This window comes from Pyrgilauda ruficollis, unplaced genomic scaffold, assembly GCF_017590135.1.
Source record: "Pyrgilauda ruficollis isolate IOZ18807 unplaced genomic scaffold, ASM1759013v1 scaffold1, whole genome shotgun sequence".
Classification (NCBI taxonomy): domain Eukaryota; kingdom Metazoa; phylum Chordata; class Aves; order Passeriformes; family Passeridae; genus Pyrgilauda; species Pyrgilauda ruficollis.
Genome location: NW_024508100.1, coordinates 1,017,167 through 1,036,311, shown reverse-complemented (window position 1 = coordinate 1,036,311; position 19,145 = coordinate 1,017,167). Strand labels below are relative to the sequence as shown.

The 19,145-nt window shown below is 46.7% G+C and overlaps 2 protein-coding genes across 4 annotated transcripts in view; one reads left to right on the top strand and one right to left on the bottom strand.

The window, feature by feature from the left end:
- The window catches only part of KDM3A (lysine demethylase 3A), a 29,869-nt gene extending 28,341 nt beyond the window's left edge, over nucleotides 1–1,528 (top strand). For all 3 annotated transcript variants that reach the window (XM_041465066.1, XM_041464892.1, XM_041464980.1), the window contains exons 24-26: nucleotides 179–355; nucleotides 437–571; nucleotides 785–1,528. In XM_041465066.1, the coding sequence (XP_041321000.1) occupies nucleotides 179–355; nucleotides 437–571; nucleotides 785–865 (393 nt within the window). In that variant the 3' untranslated portion in view covers nucleotides 866–1,528. The remainder of the gene's footprint in view (nucleotides 1–178; nucleotides 356–436; nucleotides 572–784) is intronic.
- A 1,776-nt stretch (nucleotides 1,529–3,304) lies between these two features.
- Nucleotides 3,305–18,188, bottom strand: LOC121352555 (charged multivesicular body protein 3). Its single transcript, XM_041465657.1, has 6 exons — nucleotides 18,070–18,188; nucleotides 12,774–12,834; nucleotides 9,197–9,376; nucleotides 6,621–6,742; nucleotides 4,802–4,916; nucleotides 3,305–3,831 (listed from the first exon to the last, which is right to left on the bottom strand). Exons 1-6 carry the CDS (start codon nucleotides 18,112–18,114, stop codon nucleotides 3,695–3,697), a joined length of 660 nt encoding a protein of 219 aa, XP_041321591.1. The 5' UTR covers nucleotides 18,115–18,188; the 3' UTR covers nucleotides 3,305–3,694.
- Between the last annotated feature and the right edge of the window lie 957 nt (nucleotides 18,189–19,145).

The window sequence follows — 19,145 nt, the reverse complement described above, 5'->3', positions numbered from 1 at the left end:
ATGCTGAAACCTTGACAAAGGTGTGAGTAAAGATCCAAACTTCCATTGTGTAACTCCCCTGCCTGAACACACGGTGCAAGTCCCTCTGGCACACGTTTGTGTGGAATACCACAGATACAACTTGACTGTCCAGTCAGACTGGTGTGTTAAAATGCCTGTTGTCTTGTGACTTTCCCAGGTTGCAGAAGAACAAGGCCAAGAAAACCCTGTAGATCACGATCCCATTCATGATCAGAGTTGGTACCTGGACCGATCGCTGAGGAAACGCCTCCATCAGGAGTACGGAGTTCAAGGCTGGGCTATTGTACAGTTTCTAGGAGATGTAGTTTTCATCCCAGCTGGAGCTCCACACCAGGCAAGCACCAGGGACATGGAATGGCCTGACTGCTTGGGCAGCTCTTTGAGCATGTGGCTAATGCTTGTTTGTTCTCTCTAGGTTCATAATTTGTACAGCTGTATTAAAGTTGCAGAAGACTTTGTATCCCCAGAGCATGTCAAACACTGCTTCTGGCTCACTCAGGAATTTAGATATCTGTCACATACGCATACGAACCATGAAGATAAATTGCAGGTAACTTCCCAGTGCTCAATGCTTTTGATCCTTTGTAAAAAACCCACTAAAACACAACAAATATTTTCCCAAGTTTGTGATTTGCATGAAGGTTGGTCAGATGAACATGTCTGAACTGACCTGCACAGGGTGAGGGGAAATAAGTGGGAAAGCTGGAAAACTATCTGTGCTGTTTGCTTGTAAAACCAAGCACCTTTTCCTTTGCTCCTGCAGGTGAAGAATGTCATATACCACGCTGTTAAAGATGCAGTTGGGATACTGAGAGCTAACGAATCCAGCCTTAGCAGACCGTGACGTAGAGCGCCTTAACCACACACTATGAAACAGAAGCGTTGGCAGCTGTTTTACCTACTCAGTCAGGACCTCTGTGGACTTTGAGATTATATGAATGTTACCTCATCTTCCTTTCAGCAGTACCAGAGGATCGTGGTACTATGTTCTGTGTATTCTTCCAATGTTTACAAACCTGATATGTATATGTAGTAATATGTATGGACTGTGGCATACTGTGAATGCTCAGTTGCAATAGAACTTTATACGGAGTTGCTCTCCAAACTGTACAAAATACCTCCTATAGAACTGTTGGGAACTATTCCACATTACTCGTTTGAAAAATATTATTCAAGGCATTGTAAAGCTTCAATTTTTAAAATTTATTTTGGGGTGGGAGGAAGTATGGAATCACTCAGTTTAATAACCAATTTACATAAAAAGTTAAGAATGCAGTTCTGGAATTTCACATTAACATAGAACTAGCATTTAAATTAGCTTTAAGCTATTGTATAGTAACATAGAGATGGGAGTTAACCATCTTTAGGTAAATGTATTTAAATTTCTAAATGTTAAAAAAAACTTTTAATCAAATGTCTTCTGTTCAAAACTGCTCTTTAATTTGAACTGATGTTTGATTCTCTTGTTTTTAACACTGAATGGTTACATAAAAATTCTTCTATTTCAGATACTGTTCCTTGCCTGTCTTCTTCAATTGACTGTTTAAAATGTAATTAATTCGATGCAGTACTTAGAAATGCAAAAGAAAACTGTGTATCATAAATGGTTTATACTGTTTATTGAAGTATTTGAAGTCTTAGGATATGGAATTTAGCAGCAGACCTGTCTATAGGTATTTTTGGTTAACCCAAGCATGACTTAGCTGACACTACTGCTCCAGTGCTGTGGTCTGTGCCACATGAGCTTTGCAGCTTCAGTCTGAAATGGTCCACACAGAACTCGGGGTTATTTTGAGAAACACTGAAAACATTGTAAAACTTGAAACAGGAAGAGAGGTTTTGAATGGAAAAGTGAATCTCTCATTTGATACCCTGAGACAAAATTAACCTTGCAGTTCCTTCCTAGCACTGAAAGTTGCAGGATGGCCTCCCAAGTCTGTGCAACAAATGGAACTCTGCAAATGCTCCCTGTAGTACCTGACCTGTTTGTGATCAGCAGCAACTGTTGAGTCTGTTTTGGCTAGCAGGGTTCTTCTTCAGAGAAATTTCCTGATTGCTCCCTCAGGAGTGGGGACAGGCTGCAGTGGTGTGCAGGGAGCAGGAGCCTCTTCTAAGAGTGAAGTCAAGTTGATTTACAGGTTTGCCTACAAACCAGCCCTTCACTGCATTCAGTGAGAGCTTTCCTCCACTTGCTGACACCTCTTGACACTAAATAACTTGTTTTGGTCACTTTAGCTGCCTTGATTTGGCATTTAGTGCTTAAGTATGCTTAAAAACAACACTTACGTGAACATTCTCCCTTGAACTCAAGTTGAAGGAGAAGACATGAAGCAGGTCAAGTGCTTTCCTTGGAACCAGCTGGAGTATTTGTGGGCAGCTGGAGTACAGGTCCCTCCCAGGGAGCTGAGTCACACTGATCTTACACACCCTGTGTCTGTGCACAGAGATCTGAAAAGACTCATTGTTGAAACTGGATTTTGAGCTCTTACCACTGTGCTGTTGTTCAATCTTGTTTTATTGCAGCTCTCTCCTGCTTTGTTTCTGATGTGTCCTTTCTTCATTTTTAAGACCACAAGAAACAAGCTGTCCCTCTTGCCTGTTTTTGTTGCATTTGGGGTGGAGATGAACACTTGAATTGCAGAGCCCTGAAGCACTGGGGATGCTTTGCCTTCCCCAGCACAAAGGTGAACAGTGCTTGGCCCTCCCCATGCTTTTATGGCTGAAAATGGGAGGTGTTGGAGTCCATCCAGCTCTCTGTGTGCCTTGTGTGTTTTTCTACCCTTGCTGTTAGGGTACAATGATTTGGAGACTTGGCTTCCTTAAAATGAGCTCTGGCCTTTGTTGGGGAGGTGCTGTGCAGTGACAGGTTTGGGTCAGGGTGTTTTTGTTTCCAAACAGCCTTTTGTGAGCCATGACAGCCGTTTTGCCTGAAGCTTTCCCCTGGGAGGAGACACAGCTCTCCTCTGACCCTGAAATGTGCTATTGGAGCAGCAGAGGGGCTTTGCCATGGCCAAGGGAAGCTTTGCCAACAACCTGGTGAGTCAGGGCCCCCCTCCCACTGCTGCCACCTGATCTGCCCTCCCTGTGCCAAGGCCTTGGCTAAGCCAGGCTCTCCTGTGACCATACGGAGCTGGAACAGACTGAAAACTTCTCTTTAACTATGCAGTGAAGGCCCTAAAGGTGCTAAAGAAAGGTGTTACAAAACTAAAAGGGAGGTGTTAAGAGGGGGGTATTGTTTGTGAAAGAGGCCAAAGTGATGCAAACTGAACTGCTGCCATGGCAGTGACTGTTAGAAGCAGCTTTAATAAATTTTGTATTGATTCAGGAAAACACAGAACTGACAGTGCTGGAGGTTTTTGGTAGCAGATTAAACCAAAGTGCCTGTTAGAGAGAAATGCTGCTTGAAGATGAGAATATATTTCTGGACTTTATCTCTAAAAATACATAACATTACACCACCCTTGCCATGTCACCACAGGAAACATGGGCTGAACAGAAAACTGGAAGAGACTGCACTCCCCAAGAAGTATATTACAGTAGTGTCTTGGAGGAAAAAATCCTCAGGAAGAAAAAAAAAATATATATATATTACATAAGTGAGAATACATTAAGTTTTGCATTTTGAAGGTAGGACAGGATAAAATAAAGCCAACTGTACACATCCATCCTGGTCCTAGCTCCTCAGGGTGGCCAACCGTGACTGCATGGCCTCGATGTCCTCCTCCTCATCCACGGCAGCAGCAGCTGCTCCCATGGGCTCAGGCTCTGGCAGAGCATCTGTGACTTTACTGGGTGCTTTACCCAAGGCCCCTGCAACAACAAACAGGCTCATTAGTGAGTGTCAAGTCTTCAGTTAATAATTAGTGGCTTTTGGGGACATCTAAAATAACCCAACCAGTCATTTCCCATGGAGGTCACACCCCTGAGCTGGGACAGGGCCAGCCCGGGGGTGACAGTGCTGCCCAGCAGCACTGACCTGCCAGCTCTGTGCTCCTTCCCTTCTGCGAGGAGGCTCCCAGCTCCCCACAAGCCCTGCTGCTTGCCTGCGAGCTCCCCCTGCCTGCTTGGGAGGAGGGGAGCTGCTCCAGCCGGGAAAACAGGATGGAAAAAGCAAATTAGGATGTGAGAAAGAACAGGGCAATGTGCCAGGCACTGAGCACAAGGTGCCAGCAGGGTGGGCCCTGCACTTGCAGCGTGGTACAGCTGAATGCAGCCCCGGTGCTTGTTTTTGTCACACCACATCACAAGCAATCCAGGTGAAAGGAGCATTCTAAGCATTCTCCAAGTCAAATAACTGAACCAGTAAATCATTACTTCATGAGCTGGAAGGCAGAAGTTGTGGTTTTGGCTTTAAGTGGGTTTTTGTGTTTGTTTTGGGTTTTTTTCCCCCAAACAAGACACAGCATGTTACTGCCAGGACTCACAACACAGCCTATGACTCCAGGCAGTGCAGCAGAGTTTATTTCTTGGTTTAATTAACAACAATACGCAGTCAATCATGTAAGTTTCACCTTGTTAAGAGGATTCACTGCACAGCCAAACACAGATCTGTTAGAGCCTCAATTACATAACTGCACAGACAGCAGCTGATGGATGTTAGTTCTGCCCTGCTGAGCCCCACTGGCCTTCTCAGCCCTGAGAAACCAGCTTGTCAGAGCTCTCTGCCCATCACCAAAGGAAGAGATGCCACTGGGAGAGCACAGAATAAATGAAGATTTCAGTTGCTGCATCTTACTGAACAGAGCAGGGACCTGGCTCTCAGCAGCACCCACAAACTCACCGGCTGTAATTTCAAAAAGGATTTTGTCAATTTCTGCCTCAGCTTCCTCCTCCATCTCCTCCTGATCCTCCAGGCCTTCAAAGGTGTCCTCCAGCATTTCCTCTATAATTCCAGCCTAGCAGAAAAAAAACAAAGCAGAGTGTGATGCCCTTGGAAAGAGCAGAGTAAGAAAACACATTTCTACTCGGGAGATGAGGTTATGCCTATCCAGGCATGTAACATGAGCACACATCTCTACAACTGCAGAGGAAAAGCAGGAAGAAAACTGAGGATTAAAGGCACCTGTTCTCACTTTGAAAACCTCAAGTTACTTAAACTAGAAGAGGAGAGATTTAAGTTAGATATTAGGAAGAAATTCTTCCCTGTGAGCTGGAACAGGTTCCCCAGAGAAGCTGTGGATGCCCAATCCCTGGAAGTGTTCCCAGCCAGGTTAGATGGGGCTCTGAGCAACCTGGTCCAATGGCAGATGTCCCTGTCCACGGCAGGGAGGCTGGAGTTACATGATCTTTAAGATCCTTTCCAACCCAAACCATTCTATGATTCCGTGGTTATTTATTGCTGTTGCACGTCTAAACCAAGAACCCAGCCTGCTCCAAGCATGTGAAATACAAGGGTAGGTTTCAGTCATGCAGCATGAAGTGTGTAGCACACTATAAAACTGCTCTTTGACACAGCTTGGTTTTTTTTATCTGCATTTGGAAACATTCCTTTGCAGGCCCTGCAACCTCGATATGGTCAAACCATGCTGGTGCACAATGTTAAAATTATTTAGAAATAAACTTGCTTGAACCAAACAGTCTAGAGTGGTAAGAAGGGAAAAAGCAAAACAACTTTGGTCATTGAAAATGTAAGTTATAACAGAGGCTTAGTATGCTTTCAAATCAGAGCACTCCCATCACATGGAGACATTGAGCCAGATGCTTTAAATCAGTGACAGTGAGTTATATCTGAATTAGCCAGGAGTTTTGTGATTCTTTAAAAATTTTGTAATAAACTTAATTAGTTAAGGACTGTTTGTGTTATTTTGGTATTGGTTTAGATCTGTATTGGCTAAGTGTCAGTAGAAAACCCTGAGAAATTACCTCACTGCACCTGCAGAAAGGAACTCTATGGACCCATACCCCTTAGAGAATCTATAGCTGAAGAACAAAATTCAATAAATAATTGTTTAATGGTTATAATGTAACTAGAGATTAATTAGATGTCATAGAACAAGAATGGTATCTTGAGAGAGTTAAGGAATGAAAGGCCTATACATCCCAGAAAACTTGATCAATGCATTACAGGTGTAGTAAGGGAGCCACTTCATAGGCTTGTACTCCCCAGAAAACTTAATCAATAGTAATTGTCTAAGCAGGACAGCAAATTTAATAACGCACTGTTAGCTGGATAAAACTCAGGTTATCCATTAAACAAAGACAGATGAGATGCTCTGCTAGTAATTAAAAGAAACAAAACACCTCTACCATGATGCAATAAATTGGGCAGATTTTTAGGAGTTTTTTTATTAAAAAAAAATCTTGGCTGTTATAGTGTATATAAATGCCTGAAAATTGTTGTTTCTTTGAACACGTCTTTGGTGAATAAATTCCCCATATGTTCCAAATTTTGACTCAAAATTGTTATTAGGAATGTTGGTCTAACAGCTTTTTGCTGCCAGATTTAAAACTCTTTGTGTCACCAGTATGAGACTGGCCATGGAGTCAGAGTGTCCTGAGCTCACACCAGCCCTGTGACAAAGGGGCCACCCAAGTGACTGCACAGCTCAGTAACAGCCACATCATGCTCACCCAAGTCTGATTTATGGGCCAGACCTTACCTTCATCATCTCTTTGGACAAGTCCCTCATTGTTGCTTGGATTTCTGGGATTTTTACTAGATTTTGCATAGCTTTCATGACTTCTGTGCTCTTCTGCAATGAGCCTGCTACTCTGAGGACAGCTGTGAAGGAGAGGCACAGAACAGTTTGAACATGCACTGCTGAAAGCAGAGAAATAATATCCTCCCTACATGGAAATTTGTTTACATTTAGGCAAATCAGTTTAAAAAATAAACAGGCATTGCACTTCTTCACTCCTGACTAAATTCCTGAAAAGCCCAACTTATACCCACACTGGAAAAGTCACATTTACAGCAAAGCTACTGGTCCTGTACAATGAGGAGCCCAGGTGGTCTGCAGAGAGATTTCAACCCACCTGCACCCAGTTCACCAAAGACAGGGACAGAGTTGCTCCTGCCCAGCCCCTCAGCAGCCAGAGGTGTTGCTGAGGGTCTCAGCAGCAGAGCTGCAGTGATTGCTGAACCAGGGATCTCCTGCCTGACACCAGGAAAGTAACCCTGGCAGAAATTCTGCTGCAATAGTTCCACAGCAAAGAGTAAGCTACAATATTAATACTGAAGCAGACAAGCCAAAAATAAGCTTGTTTAAACTTTAACAATACTAAGAGGCTATTCTAACTTATAAGCTCTCCTCATATGTATTGATATACCAAGATCAAAAAGCAGCAATTAAGGGTACTTTGAAGATGTTTGAATTCTGCCATCTAGCTTTGCAGCTTTCTGGACATGGAGAACTTACCTGTTTGTATATAAAATGGTCACTCCTTAAGGAAGCAAAATGAAGGTACAGCATATATTATTTTTCATTTTAATAATTTAAGAGCCCTACACTTGTAACAAACTAACAGTAACCTTGCCTTGAGTGGTTATTTCTCAAGTTACTACAAACCCCAGGGTGAATTCTAGATTCCTCCATATTTCCTAAGTGTATCAGAACATTCCCAAGAAGATGAAGATGCTGGCAGTGGTAATAAGCAGGAGGCTGTTTTGAGTTTTTCCTTTTAATGGACACCTTAAGGTGAAGGGATGGTCCTACTTTCCTGAGCTGAGTGAGATGCATGGGGAGCCACATTTGAACCATCATAAAATTACACTTAAGGTTCACAGTGTGACTTCCTGTTTTATCACTCATCCAACGTTAAAATCGACTGGGATGATGCTGGGGTGGGGGAAATGCTTTGACATTTCAGCAGCATGCTGACCTCCACCAAGTCTTCTCCTGTCTTTACAGCTTTCTGCTCTGCTTCTTACAGGCTGGACTGTTTCCAGCTATGGAAAACTCTGCAGGAAGTGTATTACAACAGATTTCTGATGTGGATAAGGAATGAGGGAAATATGCTGGTTCTGGAGGAACACAAGGGTCCAAGGAGGGTTTACAGAACATGGGTTTTAAGACAAGGGGCAAAAGGATTCACCCACACTAAGAAATCAAGCACTCCTCCATCCCCATGTAGGCATTGGTAAATGCCCCTAGAATCTTGCTAGGGAAGCAACCATCTACAAGATGAAGGGAATTCTACTCCTGTGACAGGTCCTGTCAAAATCAGTGACACAGGCTCCATCAGGACACAGGGCTATTAGGACTGCATTCAAACTGTTTAGAAATGCACACTAAGAATGTGCTCCAAATTGCTGTGAGTTCAATTTCAAAGCATGTGATTCTCACACCACTGGAACCCTCAGGCTCTGAGGAGAGGTGTTACATCATCTGCTGAGCAGCTCCTCACAGGAAACAGGGAACCAGCAAGGATGTGAGGAACATTGAGGGGCAGGAACTCCAAAAAACCAAAACTGGGAGCTCCCTGACTACTTCAGAGCCCAGGGTGGGACACCCATCCAGGCAGGGCACTGGAGAAACAGCCTCAGAACATCCTGCAGACTGAGGGGAGTTACTGCCTACAGGGATGCAGGACTCCTTCCAGGGATGTAGGGGAAAAGAGCATGTTTGGACACAGGGAAAACTTACAATAGATCTTTTAAGGGGATTACAGGAACATAACTGAATCTTAGGGGAATGACCAAAGGTAGTTTGGAGAAGGATTGAAGCGGATCAGGGAACACAAAACCCTCAGGGGCCTGCAGGACCAGGCACCAGCAGTTCAGGCAGAGAAGGAGATCTGAGGCAGGTACCAGATATCTGGCCAGCTTGGAGCATCTGAGAGCAGCTCCTGGAACTGATCTATTGTGTGTGTGTTCTACTGGTGGACCTGAGTCCTCGTGAGCTGAAGAGGAAGAGCAGGGTGGAGCTGTCCACAGTGTGTGAAAACTGTGTGGGTTTATAGGGTGGTGACAAAGGCTCTGTTCTGACAGTGTGGGTGCATGTTCCTGCTGGGATTAGGAGGCAGAACTTTAGCAACCTCACAGCTCTGGGCCTGCTATGGAAGGATCTTCCTAGGCCCCTGAAGCCCACTGGAATCAGCTGCTTTTCACAGGAGCACCACTGCTCCCACATTTAAGCTCTGCCTGCATTTGATTTTGGTTCTGGGCAAGGAAACCTCAGACCTCACTTCTACTGTCAGAGCAGTCATTGTGCTCGGGCCCAGAATTTGCTCTTACCAAGCTGGTTCTTCATGCCCATGAGAACTGAGTTCATGTGAGCTTTGGATGCGTAGAGTTTGCTCACGGCCCTCCGAGAGCGGACCAGCTCCTTGGCCAAGATCACACACACATCCCTCTGATTCTTTTTGGCAGCATCCTTTATTGACCTCTTCACCTTCTCCTCTTCCCTCTGGATATCTGGAGTACAGAAAAACACAGCAAACAGTGACCAACTCCTAAGGATATAGAAGAGAAATCAGTCATTTGTTGAGGTGCGTTTCCAATGCAAATAATTGTTTCTGCTTGATTTCAGATTCCCTCTGTTACTCAAAGACCTTGTTCTAGGCTGATTTACATGTCAGCTGATTAATTCAGCTAAATCTTAATAGGAAAATTCTCATTACTGAACATCCAGCTCTGTAATTTCCTTTGCAGTCAAGGACTGTCTGAGATTATTAGTCCATGATGCTGAGCTGACTAAGAGCTTACAAAGCAAAAAAAAAAAAAAAGTTCCTGTAAGAACACAGCACTCTGAGAGGATGACTTGACTCACAACTTCAAAATAAATTCCTGACTATTAAACTGATACAAATATATATACACAAAGTATACATCTAACTTGAAATATCCTGTTCAAACTCTCCTGGAATCCAGCTTTGTTCAACAGCTTTTTTAAAGAGTGTGCTTAAGTGGGAATACTGAACTAAGCAAGAGCAAAGAGTTGGTTGGACTATTAAACACTAAAAAGGCCTTCTTAAATATCATTGGTTTCTCCAGCAAATCTGATGTGATTGTTGACAGTTCTGCCCTGCCAGGTAACACTGGCTGTGAATGGCAGGAGCCAGGTACTCCAAAAACCCAGAGTAAAAAATGCAAGAGTAAGCAGGGACAATATCAACCTCCTTTCTTTTCCAGACTCAGCAATAAATTAGCCACAGATCAAATGTGAATTTCAGGGTCCATAAGAAAAATTATCCTAAAGTAAAGAAAGAATTCAGACAGTAAGCGTTCCTCACCTTCCTGCAAAGAGTTGACTGAAATGACCACAAGAACAATTTTTTCAAAGAAAGCCTCTGTTCAGATTTAGCTTTGAGTCTTCTTGATTCATGCCAGACAAAGTTACACATTGGAAGAATCAGAAGCTGCCCTTTTCTAAAAACAAAGGTATCAACACACACTTTTTGGCACAGGCTAACTTGGAGACTTCAACACAGCTTCTCAGGTGGGAGTTAATGAACCCTGTACTCAAGACCAGCAATACTCTCAGTATCATTCACTGAGGTGTTTACCTTAAAGGACTGGCAGAAAGCTGTAGGACTATAATCAGAAAAACATACCTTTGTTGCTTTCCCACTATTATTTTCAGAAATACCACAAACTTGAAGACATTTGTATGTCAAACAGGGGACTGAGCCAAGTCCCAGCATATCAGAGCAGGTAAGAAAGAGCTGAAGTGCTCCAGCAGAAACAGAAAGCACCAGAAGAGCCCCAGCAGCACTGAGGAATTACAACAATCACTTTGTCAGGCTGAAAACAACAAGTATTGTGTTACTACACCCAGGCTAGTGCAGGGCAGCCTGCACCCCAGTGAATGCTCTCACTGGCATGAACTGCTGAGTATGAGATCAGTGGCACAAGTATGCAGGAACAGTCAACTCCAGCTTTGAAGGTCAGTGCCAGCTACACTCCTCAAGGGAGCCAAAGTCACTTCCCCAGTGTCTCTGCAGCACCATCAAGCACAAGAGGCTCAAAGCACCTGTGAGAGGGACTCACAAGCTCAGCAAAATACAAAGTTACTGTATTACTCCTACTCTATCAACTCAAAAAATTCAATTCGGAAGTAACAAGGATACCTTTCATTTCTCCAAACCTTCCAAGCCCTGAAAAACAACCTACCCCAAAGAGAAATCACTACAACAGCAAGAGTCCAACAACAGATGGTTTCAAAGAGTGTGTTGCTATTTTAGTAACTCTGCTGACTGGGAGAGCCAAGTGCTCAAGTGATCCAAGCCCACTCAGTTCATCCCAGGTGGATCTAGTGTTGCCTTGTTCAAACACATCCCGCACAGCCTGCCCCAAGGAAACTAAGAGAGATTCCAGCTTAGCATCCTTCCTTAAAGATTTCAGGTGAAACAAGAGAGCATGGCAGAATCCAACTAGAGTGGGTAACTTCTGAGGAAGCCTTCAGTGGCACTTGGCTGCCATCCTTCAGGAGCAGCCTGCTAGCCTGGGAAGTGTCCAGCAGAACCATTATCTTCCATAGGTGACCCCTGGTAAAATGTGAAACCCTGGCACAAAGATATTATGTACTTTATTTTAAGGGCAATTATCAGTGTAGCAGATGGTTGGTGGTTAGTGCTGAACTGTATTTCTTTGAATGCAGGACTCTGAAACACAGACAGGTTTAGAGCTACAATAATTAATTTGCATCTACATCAAAATATCACACTACCATATAACCTAGTATCTGTGCAAGCCATTAAAAGCATTATGGCACATAAAAAGTTAAAAGAAACCCAAAATTTCAAGAACTATCAGTAGTGAATACATGGGTACTTTGCTTCTGTGGAAGATGCAGTCTCTAAAACATATTTTGCTAGTAAGATCAGAGCTGCAGTTCCTCTGTGCCTGATACAGCCACACAAAGGGCCCTGGAGAAAGTAAAAGAATTCACAATCCTGTACGTCAGTTTTCCTGGGAAAGACACAAACTCTGTTCCTCATACTGGAGACAAGGACAAAGACAGACTTTGTATTGTACAAGCAGCCTTCTCCCACCAACTCCTACAAGTCTACAAGAGACAAACCCTGCCAGGTCACTCCACAGGCACAGGGCTGGGGAAGGATGGGGAATGCAGGATGTACTCCTCAAGTGGTCACTCCAAACAGGCAACCAGATGCTGACACAAAATATCCTTCACCAGCACCTCCCATGGACAAATCCCAGGGTCTGGGCAGAAGACAAAGAAGGAGAAAACAAAACCTAGGCCCAAACCTATTTTCAGGCTCAGGGAAGGCAGGCAGAACAAATTCTGAACTAACAGCAGTGCAATATTAAACAACTCCTCTGCTTTTCAAGACCCATTCAGCAGTGTAATGCTCATGATTTAATAGCAAAACACCCACCCACTGAGAAAATACTTTTGTTTTCTTTCCTCTCTTCTGTTTGTAATTTTTCCAAGCTGACAGAAAGCAACTTTTGCTTGGCATGTGCACTTTCACACTGGTATATGCCAGTGGAACTGCCTGTATGTGGAATTATATACCACACTGATACTACTCATTAAATCAATGTGGGTGAAATTCTGGATAATAAGTCTAATACATGTTATCCAAAGGGATTTAAGAGCATTATGGTTACTGGGAGCATGAAATATTCATGTTCTTTTGAAAATTTTACTAGGATAACTTCACAGCGACATCATTTTGTAACACAGACTAAGTCTGGCCCCAGGATCACATTTATCTTCCTTTACTCCAGACGTGATAGACTACCCCCAGTTATTAAATTTCACAGCCTGCCTCAATTAAAGTTAAAAAAAACCTTGAAGACACACAAGGAGAGTAAAAACAAAAAATGAGACACAAGTACAAACCTCTGATCTGTCTATCAATCACTCTCATTTCTTTCCTTATCTTCAAGGACCATTCATTGACCTTAAAAAGAGAAAGTGAGAGTTACTTGAAATTCCAACTTCAAAACTATGCTTTCATACTTTCATGTAACTTAAACATTCAGTATCAAAAGCAGCACTTCAAATTGCATGAGCTGCAAGTTATGAGTGATGTTAAAATATTTCATTATTCAAATAATAAAACCTCCAAACATTGCAGAGATACCATCAATTACTGCACTGCTCTTAATGTTCAGACAAGAAGTTAAGGAGGACCTTTATAGACCCCTTCCAACCAAAACTCTTCAATGATTCCATGATGTGATTTGTGAGTCAGATGCTCACTGCCTGGCTAACCTCCCACATCACAGCCCTGTCACTGTACAGAGGGAACTTGCCACAGGGGATTTCAGCAGAAGAGACAGACTTTGGCACAGGATGACAGCCCCAAGAGTGCTACTGCCCATTTCAGTCAGGAGGATCTCCAGGAGGTCTCCAAGCCAACCCCTACTCAAAACAGGATCGAGTTCAGAATTCAGACAGGTTGCTCAGGGTCTCATCCATTGAGTTTTGGTACTGTTTGAGGGCAGAGACTTCACAGCCACTCTGAGCAAATGCACTTAAATTACTCCTGGGTGGTGAAGACTTTTCCTCATAGAATCCTGGAATGGTCTGGGTTGGAAGGACCTCAAAGACCATCTATTTCCAGTGCCCTGGTGTTGGCAGGACCACCTTTCACTAGAGCTCCATCCAGTCTGGCCTTTCATGTTCAATTCAAAACTCTCCTCTGGCCAACTCTGGCTGTAGCCCCCCTCCTGTCACTGGACACACCTCAGAAGTACCTGTCTGTTTCTTGACTACAACCCCACCAGAGACAGTGAGAGGCTTTAGACCCCTTCACTTTCTCTTCCCCAAGCCAAAATGAGCCCAGTTCCCACAGCCACTCCTCCTGCCTCAGAGGCTCCAGCCCTCCTCCATCCTGATGGCCCTCTGCCACACTTCCCCAGCTTGCTGAGATCCTTCCTGAGCTGTGTGCCCACACTGGCACACTTCTGCAGGTGTGGCCTCTTTACTGCTGAGTAGCCCAGTGACTGAACACTCAGCACTGTGACTACAGCTTCCCAACACGGCCCTGTTTGCCTTCATTGCTGCAAAGGTGTGCTGGGAACTCCTTTATTATCCATGGGAAACCAGATCCTTTCCTGCAGAGCTGGTGCCCAGGCAGCCCCAGGCTGCCCAGTTGGCCCAGTCTTGCACTGCTCAACCTGGGTGGTGAAGACTTTTCCTCATAGAATCCTGGAATGGTCTGGGTTGGAAGGACCTCAAAGACCATCTATTTCCAGTGCCCTGGTGTTGGCAGGACCACCTTTCACTAGAGCTCCATCCAGTCTGGCCTTTCATGTTCAATTCAAAACTCTCCTCTGGCCAACTCTGGCTGTAGCCCCCCTCCTGTCACTGGACACACCTCAGAAGTACCTGTCTGTTTCTTGACTACAACCCCACCAGAGACAGTGAGAGGCTTTAGACCCCTTCACTTTCTCTTCCCCAAGCCAAAATGAGCCCAGTTCCCACAGCCACTCCTCCTGCCTCAGAGGCTCCAGCCCTCCTCCATCCTGATGGCCCTCTGCCACACTTCCCCAGCTTGCTGAGATCCTTCCTGAGCTGTGTGCCCACACTGGCACACTTCTGCAGGTGTGGCCTCTTTACTGCTGAGTAGCACAGTGACTGAACACTCAGCACTGTGACTACAGCTTCCCAACACGGCCCTGTTTGCCTTCATTGCTGCAAAGGTGTGCTGGGAACTCCTTTATTATCCATGGGAAACCAGATCCTTTCCTGCAGAGCTGGTGCCCAGGCAGCCCCAGGCTGCACATCCCTGTGTGCAGGGATGGTTGGCCCAGTCTTGCACTGCTCAGCATTGTGAAGTTCCTGCTGGGTTCCTCCCACTTGCTCAGGTCTCTCTGCCCTCCAGCTTCCCTTCCCCTGCCTTTGGTGGTGTTCAAACACAGCTGCTCCTTCAACAGCTCCTGGCACTTGCCAAGATCTCTCTGTTCCAGATCCTCTGGCTCACCCAGGAGATGGGGAGCTCCACTTGCCCTGACCATCCTTCCAGGGAAGCAGAGTGAAGAGAACTTGTGCAATGAAAACTTGTAAAGCAAGTTCTCTTTGGTGCACAAGCACAGCAGAGCAACAGATTTAGACTTTCACCAGTCTTTTGAGACTTTCTCTTGGTCACAGTGAAGAGGACTATGCTTTGACTGCAGACAAAAGCCATCATTTGGGGTGCCCAAGCACAAAATCAGCTTAAAAACCCCCACATACAACCCAAAGCCCTGCACAGGTGCAGAAGTTTCTAACGGGTTTCAGAAAGCTCCTGTATCTTTATCTAAACCCTGGGTTTACAGGCAAAAAACCCCCAAACCCAGAACTGACTGCAACCTCCCCTCTTGTTCCTCAGAGCAGAGATAATGTCCTGGAGAGCCATTCCTCACCCTAACAGAAAGGTAAGGTCCCTCTTAAAGTAGGGACTACATGAGAGGAAAAAAGCAGGGGGAAGAGACTGAGAGAAACATGACAGAGCTCTGGCTGGCCAAGTGTCCTGTCTCAAATGTAACACCTGCCAGGGATTTGCTCTACAGCTTGTACTCCAGAACAAACCAACACACAACAAGTCTTCATGTACAAGCACAATCAGCAACTGTCAAATGAACCACAGCAGGATTTGCAGCTTCTGTCTCTGGGGTGCACAGCCCAGCACAAAGACACCATTAAATCAAGACTGGTTGTGTGTTGTCATCAATCCCTGCTTACTCTGACAGCAGAAAACTCTTTCACAGCTCATCCCTAGCACTGCCAGGGGTTTAACATGACTGTCCTAAAGGCACAGCTGGGTGCTTATGCCTTCCCTGGTGCATCTCCTGATTTGTGTAAGAGGAGGAGGAAATCCCAGACTCTTATCCAGGCTAGTCCATGCTCCCAGCTTCGTGAGACAGCAATTTGTTGAGCTGTAAAGAAGCCACACTGCCCATCTCACACAGGACACAGGGACACGGATACAGACCATGGCACAAGGCAGCAATGCTGGGAACAGGAGTCTGTGGTCCAGCTGAGCAGAGATAATTACCCTGAGCACAACTCCAGGCTGATGAAGCAATTCTGCTCTACTCCTGATCTAAACACAAACATCACTCTCACAGCACTGCATCATGCCAGAGTCAGCCAGCAAAGCACTCAAGCTGAAAAGAGCCAACTCAGAATACACTGGAGGAAAAGCCACTTTTTAAGTTCAAACGATCCAGACATGGCATTAAAAGTATAATAAATCCCCAGCTTTAGACAGGCTGAAATGTATCACCAGATCTTCACAAAGGCTGAAGATATTTGCCTTGTATTGATCATAAATAAATTACCTCACATCAAGAGATTGGGCAGACAAAAGAACTGAGGGCAAATCACTGCCATCACAAAAATCTCAACCCCTCCCCAGCACCATCCACCTCCTGCAGTGCTTGGGGGCTCCCTCTGGCCCTGCTCAGGGACTGCATCTCGAGCACAGCTGCTGGCAGACACCAGCTAAGCTGTGCTGTTTCCCCCTCAGCTAGGATGCAGAAACAGCTACTGCTTTTTCCTTCTAAAGGTGCAGTTAGGTACAGGAGGAAAGGAATTTTTCACTAATAATGGGTGTCTCAATATCAGTGTTAGGCCTGTGAGGTCACCACGCCATCCTGCACCCAAGGGAGGGCTCATGACAGCAGGAGGACTCTTGTCACCTGTCCCTTCTGCCTGTGCAGGGTTTTCTGCAAAGAACCACAGAACCACTGGCTTAGGAAGGGATCTCTGGAGGTCACCCAGTCCAAACCACTGCCAAAGCAGGGTCACCCAGAGCAGATGACACAGGAACCTGTCCAGGTGTGTTTGGAATGGCTCCAGAGAGGGGGACTCCACAACCTCCCTGGGCAGCTGTTCCAGGGCTCTGCCACCCTCAGCATAAAGAAAGGTAAAGGTGGAAGTTGTTGTGGTTTATTTTATGGTCACTGCTCCTTGTCCTGTTGCTGTGCACCAAAAAGAAGGCTCAAGGTGGCTGGCACCATCCTCCAAGGGCTCCAAGATGCCCCACAGGCTCTGTGCCACTGGAAAACATGGCAAGTTCACCAGTTAGAGAAGGCAAAAGAGCAAGAGTGGCCCTCAGGCCTTCAGGTATGAACTGCTGAGTGCAGCATGACCACACGTGTGGGTTCCACAGCTGCCTGATGTGTCACCCACCCCTGGGAGCAGCAGCCCCCAGCCCAGCCCTCCCTGTGCTCTCCTGGAACTCAGCAGACTGACCCAGCCCACACAGGCAGAGGAGGAAGGGGAGGACACTGCCAAAGGTACATTCCTCATCTGATTCTCTCACCCCCCAAGCAACAACCACAACCTGCTGCCCTGGGACTCAGCTGCTACAAAGCACCAGGGAACATCTGTGACACTGCAGCTTGTCTAAACCTCCAGCTTGTGTGCCTGTCATTCTTCTCCCTGCTGCTTTTCCAGTACCTTTAATGCATTTGATCTTCCTCTCAGCAAACAGCAGATTTTTTAACACATTCGTAGCTACTTATGAAAGGCAACAGTGAAATCCACCAGTGTCTTGATGATTTCATTGCACTGTGACAGCAGAAAGCTGTTTGCAGAAACACAGCTTGTCTACAGACTCATCTTCCCCCTACAAGTCCCAACATATCAGCTACTGTTTCCTAATTTCAAGGCTGTGTCTGCAAGAGGAGCTAGAATCATAGAATGTCAGGGGATTGGAAGGAGCCTTACAGACCATAATAGTCCCAACCACCCCTGCCATGGGCAGGGACACCTTCCACTAAACCAGGTTGCTCAAGGCCGTATCCAGCTTGGCTTTGAACATTTCCAGGGATGGGGCACCCACAGCTTCCATGGGCAACCTGTTCCAGTGTCTCACCACGCTCACAGGGAGGGATTTCTTCTTAGTATCTAACCTAAATTTCCCCTCTATCAACTTGTACCCATTCCCCCTTGTCCCGCCACTCCAATTCCTCACAAAGAGCCCCTCCGGCTCCCTGTAGGCCCCTTCGGACACCGGAAGGTTCTGTGGGGTCTCACCGGCCCGGTCTCGGTTCATCCTGCGCCAGGGCCAGGCCGAGCCCGGCCCCTCGGCAATCCCCGCCCGACGCCATAGCAACGCCACACGGCCCTGCCGCCACTCCCCCCTCCAACTGCCGGTCCCGCCACCTCCTCCCGGGCCCGCTCGGCGGCTCCGGCCCCTCACCAGCTCCTTGGGCGGCTTCTCGGGGGTCTTCCCGAACAGCCCCATGGCGGCACCGCCCGGCACTTCCGGGTTCCCGCAGCCGGGCCGGCCGCACAGCGCACTGCGCCTGCGCCACCGCACACCCCGCCCTCTCCGTGTGGGGGCGGGGTCCGGACGGCCTCTCCCCGCCCCTCGCTGCTTCCCTCCAGTCACGTGGCGCTGCGCACGGCCCCGCCCCGCGCGGGGGGCGGGAAGGCGCTGAGGGGAGCGGCGGGGGGCGGGCACTGATGGAGGCGGGAGCGCTCGGCCCCCTCACACTGAGCGTGTTTGTAACCCATTTAAGGGTCAGTCAGGTTGGGAAAGACTTCTGAGATTATCGAGTACAACCACGACCGAACACCGCTATGGCACTGGGTGCCACGTCCAGTCTTTCCTGAAACACCTCCAGAGACAGTGACTCCACCACCGCCTTGGGCAGCCCATTCCAATGTCCAAGCACCCTGTGAAGAAATTCCTCCTAATGCGCAACCTAAACTCCACTGGTTCAGCTTCAGACTGCGCCCCCTCATCCTGTCGCTGGTTTCCTGGGATCAGAGCCTGATCCCCCCCCGGCTGCCCCTCCTGTCAGGGAGCTGTACAGAGCAATAGGTGCCCCTGAGCCCCCGGCAGGCTGAGCCCCCTCAGCTGCCCACCACCTGTGCTGCAGAGCCTTCCCCAGCCCCGCTCCCTTCTCTGGAACTCCAGCATCTCGGTAACTTCTTGGTGCAAGGGCTGACTCCCACTCCGGCCTTTCCCCTGGCTCCGCAGCACACGCCAGGGCAGAGCTCATACGAGCGATGGCCACCCCGCCCCCGGCTGCCGGGGCTCTTTCGGAGAAATCCGAAAAGATTTCCACTCCTGCTAGCCAGGCCTGGCTCATCCTCACCCTCCTCTCCGCAGGGTCACCTGGCTGAAATGAAGGGACAGCTTGGAGCTGCTCTGCTGGAGCTCCAGCGAGTCAGTCCATCTCTTCACGCCTCGGTGCACAATCTGAGACTGAGAGCATTAGAAATAAATCAGTGATGCACAGAGTGCAAAAGCTTAGGAAGAAAAAGGTG